Genomic DNA, 10,849 nt, shown 5'->3' with positions numbered 1-10,849 from the left:
CAAGCTTGTTATTTTAGTATATCCGGTCTATGAGTATAGACACTACGGGTTTAATAAATTTACTTCTATAACTATCACCGCTTAACATTTTTACCATTACAGATACTTACCCGAAAGATGTGCCTCATACACCAAAGGAAGCCAGGAAAGAGCTGAAGAAGTGATTGCAATTGCTGGAATCGACCCCGACGGACAAACGATGGACGTCTATTGGGCCGATTGTCCGCCCGGAATAGCGACTATTATGACAAAGAACTTCTTCAAACAATATATTCCTGCAGAGCTTCAACAGTCTTTAATAGACAATTTGATGTCTTCTTTACCTGAGGCCGTTGTCAAGGATATGCCACCAGAAATTTTCCAGTTGGGTACGTCGAACCCAGAGGTTTCGGTTTAGTCGGAGGAGGATGTGAGGATTCTGGGTTCTTTATTCCCAGAATATGGATTAACCCGAAAAGTTAATCCGACCTCCTGAAATTCGGTCTACTCTGGATTAATTTTGATTATTATATGATTTACTTTGCGAATATCCGTTCTTTCTTCGTTCCGAAGTCTGGGTGTTACGTCAATGAGATGTTTTGTTTGATTATTGTTTATTAGTTTATATTTGTTTGTACAGAGAAACCCAAGTATAAGAAGGGGTTTTTTTTCCTTTGTTGTAATAATAATTAACAGTGAAAATACAAAATCCAGTCTTACCTGTAGCAAACAAGTCTTCCATACTTGTCTTCCAGTTATTAGATAAAACAGTTAGTACTTCAATTAAGAGCATTCTTTTAATCCCGAAGATCAATTCGTGTTATTAAAACGCCCTGATCTTTCACGTATCATAGATTTGGTTCGATGGTCTAGTCGGTTATGGCATCTGCTTAACACGCAGAACGTCCCCAGTTCGATCCTGGGTCGAATCATAATAAATTTTCGTTGATAACTTTTTAATTTGGGGTCCTTGTTTAGTTGGACTTTGACTTTTTCAAATTTTTTTAATTTTGCAAGTAATTTTTGAAGGTGATGTGGTGTGGGGGATGGATGATTTACGGATCTAGGCCGAACAGTTTTTATTGGTTTTGCTCGTTTGAACCGAGAACTGAACCGAACTGCAGTCTGATAGTGATTATTTTACATTTAAACTACGGCTTTTTACGTTATTTTACTTTATATTTTTAACCTTTTATTATATAAATTATTAAATACATAGATTCATAACAAATATTGAGTAGAAAGCAATTTTCTGAGTGTGTCAGGGAGAAAAATGCATGGCGGTTCAAGAAAACATTTAAAGTTTTTATAGTGAGTAATCCGGTTTGAAGCCATTCAAATTCTCACGATTCCTCGACTCGCCTTTTTTTTTCTTTTTCTCTTTTTATTCACACAACTTTCAATATCAAATTCAAACTCATATCTTTTCATAATATCAAATAGTTAGAGAATGCCACCATCAACTGTTGGTATGCTATTACTACTAATACATTCCTAGCAATTAATTCTAATATTTAGATTCGACTGCTGAGCAAAAGCCAGAGATTACTAAACCAAATCCTTATGGACCAAACCCAAACGATTTCATGTCAAATGTCTCCAAATTCAAGTTAATTGAATCAACTCTTCGTGAAGGGGAACAATTTGCTAATGCTTTTTTTGATACTGAAAAGAAAATCGAAATTGCTAAGGCTCTTGATGACTTTGGTGTCGACTACATCGAACTCACTTCACCTGCTGCCTCCGAACAGAGCAGACTAGACTGTGAAGCTATCTGCAAGCTCGGACTCAAGGCTAAGATTCTTACTCATATCCGGTGTCATATGGATGATGCCAGAATTGCGGTTGCAACTGGTGTCGATGGTGTTGACGTTGTCATTGGAACTTCTCAATTCCTCCGTGATTACTCTCACGGAAAGGATATGAACTACATTGCCAAGTCTGCCATTGAGGTCATTGAGTTCGTCAAGTCTCATGGCATTGAAATTAGATTCTCTTCTGAGGACTCATTCCGATCTGACCTAGTCGACTTGTTGAATATATACCGTACTGTTGATAAGATTGGAGTTAACCGTGTTGGTATCGCTGACACAGTCGGCTGTGCCAACCCTCGTCAGGTTTACGACCTTGTCCGCACTCTCCGGTCAGTGGTTTCTTGCGAGATTGAGTGCCATTTCCACAACGATACCGGATGCGCTATTGCTAATGCTTACACTGCTCTGGAGGCTGGTGCTACCTTTATTGATGTGTCTGTTCTCGGAATTGGTGAGCGAAATGGAATTACATCTCTTGGAGGTCTGATGGCTCGTATGATTGCTGCTGACCGTGAATACGTTTTGGGCAAATATAAGCTCCAGAAGCTGAGAGACCTTGAGAACTTGGTGGCCGACGCGGTTCAAATCAATGTCCCGTTCAACAACCCAATCACCGGTTTCTGTGCCTTCACCCACAAGGCAGGTATTCATGCCAAGGCTATTCTTGCTAACCCGTCGACTTATGAAATTCTGGACCCGTCTGACTTTGGTCTTACTCGGTACATTCACTTTGCGAACCGTCTGACCGGATGGAACGCCATCAAGTCGCGTGTTGACCAGCTTAATTTGTCATTGACCGATGCCCAGTGCAAGGAGGTCACCACCAAGATTAAGGCCATGGGTGATATCCGACCGCTTAACATTGATGATGTTGACTCGATCATTCGTGAGTACCACGCTGACCAAAATGCTACCATTGCCGCTGCAATTGAAGCCTAAAAAGGTAATAGTTATTATTTATGGATAGGAGTAATCTTTGTTAAAATTATTTGTTTGTTCAAAAAGGATATGTGTGCGTTGACAGGTTGTGATTTTTTTAGTATTTCCGTGCTCAGCCAATTTTGTCAATAAAGCATCGGCTGACGACCGGAAACAAAATAGAATTTATGTTGCATGTTGACTATACTACTCTTGTGTAGATGTTTTATTTAGTTTGCGCATTACATACTGTGTCAATAGAAGCGCACACACAGTCACATATATGCCATAAATACACCACAAACTATGCGGCTGAAAGTTGTGCTTATTCTTCTCGCCGCAACCGTGAATCGTTACAATCAGGCGACCTCGGACAAAACAACAAAGGGCACACAAAACACGACTCAAAAAGGCATCAGGAAAGTTGTGTTTTGGTATTCGACTTTACCGTTTGATTTATTTGTTAATGACTAAAAGTTGCCGAGCAAATGTTTTCAGACTGTAAGTGTAAGCGTCCATACCGTACTGACTTATGCTAACGTATTAACATAGACGCATCCAAGTTCTTGTCTAACGCGCAGGGACGACAGACAGAGTCTCGGACTTTTTCGCCATCTTCTTCGTCTGTATCTGTTTCGTCACAGAGTCCGCAATCACAGCAATCTTCCCGATTGTTCTTTTCCGCAGCAGACTTGCCTGAGAACGATGATAATCCAAGATCTCTATACTCGCCTAGAAGAATCTGGTTGAATACTTCTATTTTACCAAAGCGTAACAGGGGCAGATTTGTAGCGGCAGATGAAGTTGATGAAGAAGGAGATGACGCCGTTGGTTCGCTAAGTCGGCATAACATTCAAGGCGAGACCTCACAGACAAGTCGCATATTTTTTAGCAAGCGAAGTAGGTTATTTTTCAAAACACCCCCAGCAAATGGAAGTACTATATTAGGAGCAAGCAGTATTGCTAGAGATGGTGGCGATATGGATGGCCCGGATGGGGATGATCATATGGCTGGGACATATACAGGTCATTTATACGCTGCTGAATCAGTCATCAGAAGTAGTTGGAGAGAACAAGACGATGAAGATGAGGATGAGGGGAAAATGCACACCCATACTCAGTGCACTAGATCAGTGCACAGGTCGGCATCAGATGAGCCAGATGCTTCAGAAGTTTTGTCTTCGCGAAATTCGATGGAAAGTGTCGGGCTCGAGAGCGTCATGTCGAAACGACAACAGTCGCCGCCACCTGCCCGATTGCGGTTTAACGAGCACACGTTTCCGCGAAACATGGTTGCTGCTACGACCACAGCCGCCACTGCACGTCACCGTGTGGTCTTAGATGAGGAAGAGGAAGACCTTCGTAAGTCTAGTTACGAGTACGATGACAGTCCGTGTGAGGACGTCGCAATCGAAATGCCCCCTATTTTAAGCGGCGATCGGCCTGATAAGCGGTTCGATGACATGTTAATTTTGCCAGTTTCAGAGTCGTTTCATATTCCACAGACGTCGAATCGACGGCCGCCGGATGAAAACGAGCGATTGGTTTTGGAAGGGTTTATTCCTCCAAAACTGACAGATAGGATAGAACTGAGTGGCAAAGACAGGATTTGGTCCAGGTTATACATGATGTCGATGTGCTGTTTGTTTGCGACGTCTCTTCTGGTTTGGCTCGAAACAGACGTAACCGCTTCAATCTCTTTGACGGACAGCATTTATACTGTAGTCGAAGGATCAATGTCAACTCTGGGATTGGAAACGTTGTTTGCTATCCTGATCTCGGCTGTCTGGTTTCTTTTGCTTAGAATATGCGTCCGACCGGCATTGTACGTGTTGGTTGTATCAATACCATTTGCATTGTGCGGATTGACAATCTATCCACTTATTATGTCTTATCGAGACAACTGGGGTGGTAACACAGCGCAGGACAAGGCTATGCGCTGGACCAGCATGATACCAGCTGTTTCTGCTGTTGTGTGGGTATGGATTGTTGCACGAAGTCGGAACGTGTTAGGTCGCGCAGTTGGGATTGTGCAGCTCGCGTGCAAGATTTTGAGCGAAAACCCGTCGTTGATAGTGCTAAGCTTGGGTACACTCGTATCATTTGTGACGTTTACTTGGGTGTGGTTTGGCATGTTTGCGCGAGTTTTCTTGAAAGGCACGGTTGTGGTTGGAAAGACCGGGATTGCGACTTGGATTCTTGACCGCAACTCGTGGGTGCTTGGGGCATGGTACATTTTGATGTACTTATGGTCATGGGGGGTGTTTTCAGGCGTCCAGCGCATGGCGACCTCGATCACAGTTTCGCAGTGGTATTTTCATCGGGATGAGCTTCCTCAAGTTCCGTCAATGGAAATACTTTCTGCCGCGTTGCAACAGACCGGCACCGTATTCCCTGGTACAGTCTGTTTCTCGTCATTTATTGCGCTGCTGATTCGGATGCCGTTGTTGCTGTTGCCGCGACGCGTGATCGCACTGGTGCAGATGCTCATGTTTAATGTTATTCCAGGCCCACTGTCGACGTTGACTAACCCGCTGACGCTGTGTTATGCTGGCATGACAATACAGTCGCTAGTACCGTCGTCACACGGTATTGCAAACTTGAGATTTGTTGACTTGGGGCCTCACGGATCTTTCCGAAGTTCATGGACCGCGTACAGGCTCGCGAAGATGATGTTATCGTCTGCCCGGGCGGTGACCGCACTTGCGCTCGGGTTTGGAGCGTGGGTCCATGCGGCGCAGGACGTCAATGGCGGTAGTCTTTACGGGTACATTGTTGGCATGATGGGCGGTGCCATTGGCTGGGTCGTGTTGGGAGCGACCGAAGGCAGTCTGTCGATGATTGTTGACGCGTCGTTTATTGCGTTTGCGATTGACCAAGCCGGAAGTCACGGTGGGCATTGTCGAAAAGCTGATGCCCAATTTGGCGGATTGGAATAGATGGAATTGACTACGTGTTTTTGTTTTTTTGCTTTTAAGTTTCATGAAATTGATGAGGACCTAGGATAGGTGGCGCGTATAGGACTTTGTTTTTCGAATTGACGATGCGTATTTGTATATTTGATATTCGTTTTGGAAGAACATTTGTGCAATTAAATTAACTTTTTTACTTTGGTAGAGTAGTTTGGCGATGAAGTGACGTACGATAACGCGTCGATCATCAAGTCGCAGATAAACATAAATGAAACAATTGGTGCATTACGGCGAAAAATGAGAAGTTTAAGCTTTGACAGATTTTGTATAATAGAATTGTTTTAATGTGCCAAATACATTCCGATGCCGGGGCTTAGTAGGCTTGATAACCTGTTTTCATTCGCTTTTAAATAAACTTTTGCTATGAAGAAGATTTCTCAACGTTTGTATTTATTATTTTTAGCACATAGTATAGACCAAGCACACACTGCCGTACTTCGTTTTCAGTGCCGTTGTGGCTGTGCTCAAGCGTTTTATGTGCATCGAACATAAATGGAAGCTACATTAGCCACCACTGCCATAAAACGGTGTTACTATATGTCATCGCCGTTGCCATAATCAAATCAAGTTAGCGCAAAGCTTTGCGCAGATCAATTAGTGACATTTGAGTTTAGCGTCATGCAGCTGATCTGCATCTGGCGAAACTTTACAGTGTTTCGGTGTACAAATACCGACGCTAGTTAGGTGATTAGTACTGGGGGCTGACAGCATATTCGGTGGTTATGCACCAGAATAGTACAGGCACGGCATCTCATCTAATCACAATAAATATCTCGACTTTTGTCACTTCCTCACGATTTTGCAGTCGAAAAGTAAAGCAAGTAAAGCAAGAAAAGAACGAAATGGCAGATACAACAGCTTCTTCGTCCACGTCGTCTTTCGTGTCAGCGCTGGTTTTGAACGGAGTCATTTTCTTAGTATTTGTCGGAGCTTTTCTTTCTCTGAGACCATTTGCAAAGAGAATTTATCAACCAAAGACTTTTTTGGAATCTATACCTGAAGAGTACACGTGGAATTGATTGCTTGGTGGTGATTGCTAAGTAGTTATAGGCAACGGACGAAACCGCTGGCAAAAGGTTTTTTTTTATGGCTGCCTGAATTGCTCAGAACCCCGGACGTGTATGTCCTCAAACAAACCGGTCTAGATGGGTACTTTTTTTTGCGATATCTTAAGCTGATCATCTTTGTTATGTGTGCTGGAATCATCATTTTGTTCCCGATTTTGCTCCCTGTCAACGCGACAGGTGGTGCGGGTCAGAAAGGTCTTGACATACTCGCGTTTTCTAATGTTGTGAACCAGAAGCGATACTACGCGCATGTATTTTTAGGATGGATTTATTTCGGGTTCATTCTGTTTTTGATTTATCGTGAGTTTATCTACTTCATCTCAGTCAGACAAGCAGTCCTCACGTCGCCCGCGTACTGGAACAGACCTTCGTTTAGAACCGTGTTGTTCCAGACCGTGCCTGATAGTTTTTTGAACGAGAGAACGCTGTTGAGTTTGTTCCCAGACGCCAGAAACGTATGGATCAACAGGAATTATGCCGATTTGACAAAAAAAATCAATAAGCGTGACAAGATCGCACTGCAGCTTGAAGCTGCCGAGATCAAATTGCTGAAAGGTGCTGTGAAATCAAAAATTAAGTCTGATAAGAAGAATGGCGAGAAGATTGGCGAATCCATCACAGATCACGTCAAGAGCAGACCGTCTCATAAGTTGAAACCGCTGATTGGCAAGAAGGTTGACACCATCAATTACAACCGATCGCAACTGGCAGAGCTTAATCCTGAGATCAGGGAAATGCAAGACGATGCTGATTCTGCAAAGCAACTCAACTCTGTGTTTATCGAATTCATCACTCCTGAAGCCGCATTTGATGCGTATCAGTTGCTTGCGCATCATCTGCCACTTCATATGGCGCCAAGATACATTGGCATTCGTCCAGATGACATTATCTGGAGCAATCTTCGACTTTTCTGGTGGGAGCGTCTGATCCGTGTATATGCTACGACCGCGTTTATTTGCGTCTTGGTGATTTTCTGGGCCATTCCGGTTGCTGCTGTTGGTGCAATTTCCAACATCACGTATTTGACAGATAAAGTTCATTTCTTAAGATTTATTCTGAATATGCCGCATGCCTTGTTTGGTTTGGTCACTGCGTTGCTGCCCACCATCTTGTTGGCCATTCTCATGGCGATGCTGCCAATCATCCTCAGACTGTGCGGCAGACTGTCTGGCAAGCCGTCGTACAGTTTAGTCGAGCTGCACGTGCAGAACTCATATTTTGCGTTCCAAGTTATCCAGGTGTTTCTGGTCACCACGATCTCGTCTGCTGCGGCGTCTGTGGTGACCCAGATTGTGACCAATCCTACTTCAGCCATGCCGCTTCTGGCAAACAACTTGCCCAAGGCCAGCAACTTTTTCATCTCGTACTTGCTCCTTCAAGGTTTCTCGATCGGTGGTGGCTTGTTTCTGCAGCTCGTCGGTCTTATTCTATTCAAAGTCATGAGCAGGCTTTTAGATAGCACACCCCGCAAGATGTTTGCTCGTTGGTCTAACTTAACTTCATTGGGCTGGGGCACCGTGTTTCCTGTGTACACTAACCTGGCAGTCATCGCAGTCACGTACTCGCTCATTGCGCCTTTGATCCTGTTGTTTGGAGCAATTTGCTTTATCTGCGTTTATATTGCGTTCCAGTACAATTTGATGTACGTCTACAGACCGACCGTCGATCTGACTGGATTGGCGTACCCTCGTGCGTTATGGCAGACGTTGACAGGATTATATTTGGCGGAGGTGTGCATGATTGGATTATTTGCGGTTGGCAAGAACTGGGCTTGCATTGTGCTGATGGCGATCATGCTCGCAGTCACTGCGTTTTTCCAAATTACGCTTCAGAACGCGGTCGTGCCTATGCTGCACGCGTTGCCAAAGTCAGTTGAGATGGAGCGTGCACATGCGTTTGGCCAGGACCGATCTACCCCAACTGGATCGCACAACACACCGACATTGGCTGAGCCTACGTATACGGAAAAGTCTGAAGGCACCGACGATATCGAGGCACATGCTCAATACGAAGCATGTCGAATGAAGGCCAAGTACTCGCAGCCTATCTGGAGATTCTTACGACCGGACATTCACTCTTCGTATCTTGAGATGAAGGCCACCATGGTTCCGGACTGGGTCACGCCGGAGTACAGTGCTGAAGAAGAACGCAGCGCATACTTTGCACCTGCGGTTTCGTCCGAAGCACCTTTTTTGTGGATCCCGAAGGACAAGTACGGCTGGTCAACGACAGAGGTCGAGGATACTGTTGGTGTGATTGGTATATCCGACGAGAATTCGTACTTTGATGACAAGGGCAAGATTGTACGGGATGGCAAGCCTCCTGGATACGAGGACAGCAAGTTTTTTTAAACGCGTGTTATTGTGATTTCAGGGTATTTCCGTGAATGTAATAATTTGATTGCAATAATAAGTTAGTCACACTCTGAGCTTGTCCGTATTATTTTGAGTAAAATTTATGAGTAAATGTGAGGCGCAACTTTTTCTCGATGCGCGATGGCCGAGGCAGAACAAGAAGAATTTGACAAGGTGCACAAAGTCTATGACGAGATTGCGACTCATTTCTCACAGACAAGGTACAAGCCATGGCCGATCGTAAAGGAGTACCTGACGTCGTTGGCACCCGGGTCAGTAGGGATTGACGTTGGATGTGGGAACGGCAAGTATGTAGACGTTAACCCTGATGTGTTTATTGTCGCAACGGACCGTAGTGCGAAACTGGTAAAACTAGCGGAGAAGGAAAAAGACGTTAAGAGAACACGGTATGCGGATGTTGGAATTGCGGACGGGATCGAGTCAGCGTACGCTCGAGAACGATTTGATTTTGCGATTTCGATTGCTGTGGTGCATCATTTCAGTACGCCGGAACGACGAATTGGAGCTGTTCGAAGCATTTTAAGTGCGTTGAGCAATACAGGCACGGCATTAGTTTACGTCTGGGCTTTGGAGCAGGAACGTTCGAAACGCGGATGGAAAGAAGGTGATGACCAAGACGTGTTGGTGCCGTGGGTGCTTGCGGGGTCGAATATGGTTTATCAACGATATTATCATCTGTACAAACAAGGCGAGATCGAGAGCGATGTTGAATCTGCTGGTGGAATAGTTATCAAAGGAGGCTACGAAAGAGATAACTGGTGGGTGATTATAAAGAGAGTAATATGAATATTTGTATTAAATTGTCCACTTTTTTAAACGTTCGTCAGTCAAAAGCTCCTCCTTAACGCGTTTCTTGACTGTTTTATTGTGTGACTTTGTGAGTGTCGTGTCAAACGGCTTCATGAGTTCAGATATTGGCAACGTTTCCTCTACGCCCTCGATTGCTTTCTCAAGTTCGTCAATGTAAATGTCGATGATGTGGTACTTAATTGCGTCTGGGATTTTTAAATCAGTAAAGTTAAGTGGGTACTCACTCAGAATGACAGTGTATGCCTCTAGTCCAGTCCAGTCTTGAGTGTATAATCGCTTGAATGTATAGTAAACCACTCTTCTTATGAGTAAATAGTACTTATCAACCCTACTCATTAGCCATGTCACAGTATGAAGTCAATGCAAATACCGTAACACGTCAATTGACCGCCAGTCACGACAAATTGTGATCCAAAACGCTTCAATAAATGACATCAAATTGATTTCGTCCACAGACTCGACCAGTTGCCCGAGTTTAGTCGCGATGCTTTCTTGTACTTTCGGTCTGTCTGCCATCCACATGCCTATACTATTAGACACCTAAACACAGCAACAAGTCTGCATACAATAATACAGTCCCTTCCAAATCTTTAACATGTCCAAGTTATCCAGCTTTTCTGGCTGAGATAACAACGTGCTTAAACTGTCAAGTCCTTTTTCTCGTGTCGGTCGGTCTATACTGTCAGACCAGCTCATTAACGACATACAAACACTTACCATTCGCTGCTAATCTCTTTAGTAAATCCGACTGTAGGCGAGTCTGTGTTTTCGTCGTCATTTTTCACTATTTTCTACTCAAAACCACTTTTACTTTGAATTTTGTACAATTTTGATCAAAAAATTTATGCAAACTTCAAACCCAAAGTCCCAACGAGTGTAAGCAAGGGTATTGTATATTACAAACCCCTGGTGCT

The 10,849-nt window shown here is 43.9% G+C and overlaps 5 protein-coding genes and 1 non-coding gene across 6 annotated transcripts; 5 read left to right on the top strand and 1 right to left on the bottom strand.

Moving 5' to 3' along the window:
* Nucleotides 1-837: 837 nt before the first annotated feature.
* On the top strand, nucleotides 838-911 carry V1512DRAFT_t62. Its single transcript has one exon. It is a non-coding gene; the product is annotated as a tRNA-Val (tRNA).
* Nucleotides 912-1,278: 367 nt separating this feature from the next.
* On the top strand, nucleotides 1,279-3,003 carry V1512DRAFT_268582 (HMGL-like-domain-containing protein). The gene is made up of 2 exons (XM_066917505.1): nucleotides 1,279-1,448; nucleotides 1,498-3,003. Exons 1-2 carry the CDS (start codon nucleotides 1,430-1,432, stop codon nucleotides 2,730-2,732), a joined length of 1,254 nt encoding a protein of 417 aa, XP_066769069.1. The 5' UTR covers nucleotides 1,279-1,429; the 3' UTR covers nucleotides 2,733-3,003.
* Nucleotides 3,004-5,990, top strand: V1512DRAFT_268581 (uncharacterized protein). The gene is made up of 2 exons (XM_066917504.1): nucleotides 3,004-3,212; nucleotides 3,264-5,990. The coding sequence occupies exons 1-2, from the start codon at nucleotides 3,200-3,202 to the stop codon at nucleotides 5,648-5,650; spliced, it is 2,400 nt and encodes a 799-aa protein (XP_066769068.1). The 5' UTR covers nucleotides 3,004-3,199; the 3' UTR covers nucleotides 5,651-5,990.
* A 288-nt stretch (nucleotides 5,991-6,278) lies between these two features.
* Nucleotides 6,279-9,178, top strand: V1512DRAFT_268577 (uncharacterized protein). The gene is made up of 2 exons (XM_066917503.1): nucleotides 6,279-6,686; nucleotides 6,734-9,178. Exons 1-2 carry the CDS (start codon nucleotides 6,406-6,408, stop codon nucleotides 9,099-9,101), a joined length of 2,649 nt encoding a protein of 882 aa, XP_066769067.1. The 5' UTR covers nucleotides 6,279-6,405; the 3' UTR covers nucleotides 9,102-9,178.
* On the top strand, nucleotides 9,132-9,946 carry V1512DRAFT_293445 (S-adenosyl-L-methionine-dependent methyltransferase). The gene has a single exon (XM_066918335.1). The coding sequence runs from the start codon at nucleotides 9,246-9,248 to the stop codon at nucleotides 9,909-9,911; it is 666 nt and encodes a 221-aa protein (XP_066769066.1). The 5' UTR covers nucleotides 9,132-9,245; the 3' UTR covers nucleotides 9,912-9,946.
* Nucleotides 9,892-10,814, bottom strand: V1512DRAFT_268574 (uncharacterized protein). The gene is made up of 4 exons (XM_066917502.1): nucleotides 10,653-10,814; nucleotides 10,502-10,609; nucleotides 10,306-10,459; nucleotides 9,892-10,263 (listed from the first exon to the last, which is right to left on the bottom strand). Exons 1-4 carry the CDS (start codon nucleotides 10,711-10,713, stop codon nucleotides 9,921-9,923), a joined length of 666 nt encoding a protein of 221 aa, XP_066769065.1. The 5' UTR covers nucleotides 10,714-10,814; the 3' UTR covers nucleotides 9,892-9,920.
* Nucleotides 10,815-10,849: the final 35 nt, after the last annotated feature.

Source organism: Lipomyces arxii, assembly GCF_038497795.1.
Source record: "Lipomyces arxii strain Phaff 12-163 unplaced genomic scaffold V1512scaffold_39, whole genome shotgun sequence".
Taxonomy (NCBI): Eukaryota; Fungi; Ascomycota; class Lipomycetes; order Lipomycetales; family Lipomycetaceae; genus Lipomyces; species Lipomyces arxii.
Note: the sequence above shows the minus strand (reverse complement) of the source record. Positions and strands in the feature narration are given on the sequence as shown.

Excerpts from the sequence above, each read along its gene's own strand:
- V1512DRAFT_268577 (XM_066917503.1), top strand. The coding sequence starts at position 6,406 with ATGCACCAGAATAGTACAGGCACGGCATCTCATCTAATCACAATAAAT. Across the intron at positions 6,687-6,733 it reads TTGGAATCTATACCTGAAGA|GCAACGGACGAAACCGCTGG; the intron begins GTACACGTGGAA and ends AAGTAGTTATAG.
- V1512DRAFT_293445 (XM_066918335.1), top strand. The coding sequence starts at position 9,246 with ATGGCCGAGGCAGAACAAGAAGAATTTGACAAGGTGCACAAAGTCTAT.
- V1512DRAFT_268574 (XM_066917502.1), bottom strand. The coding sequence starts at position 10,713 with ATGACGACGAAAACACAGACTCGCCTACAGTCGGATTTACTAAAGAGA. Across the intron at positions 10,460-10,501 it reads TTGGAAGGGACTGTATTATT|GCATGTGGATGGCAGACAGA; the intron begins GTATGCAGACTT and ends CTAATAGTATAG. Across the intron at positions 10,264-10,305 it reads CGGTCAATTGACGTGTTACG|GGTTGATAAGTACTATTTAC; the intron begins GTATTTGCATTG and ends GCTAATGAGTAG.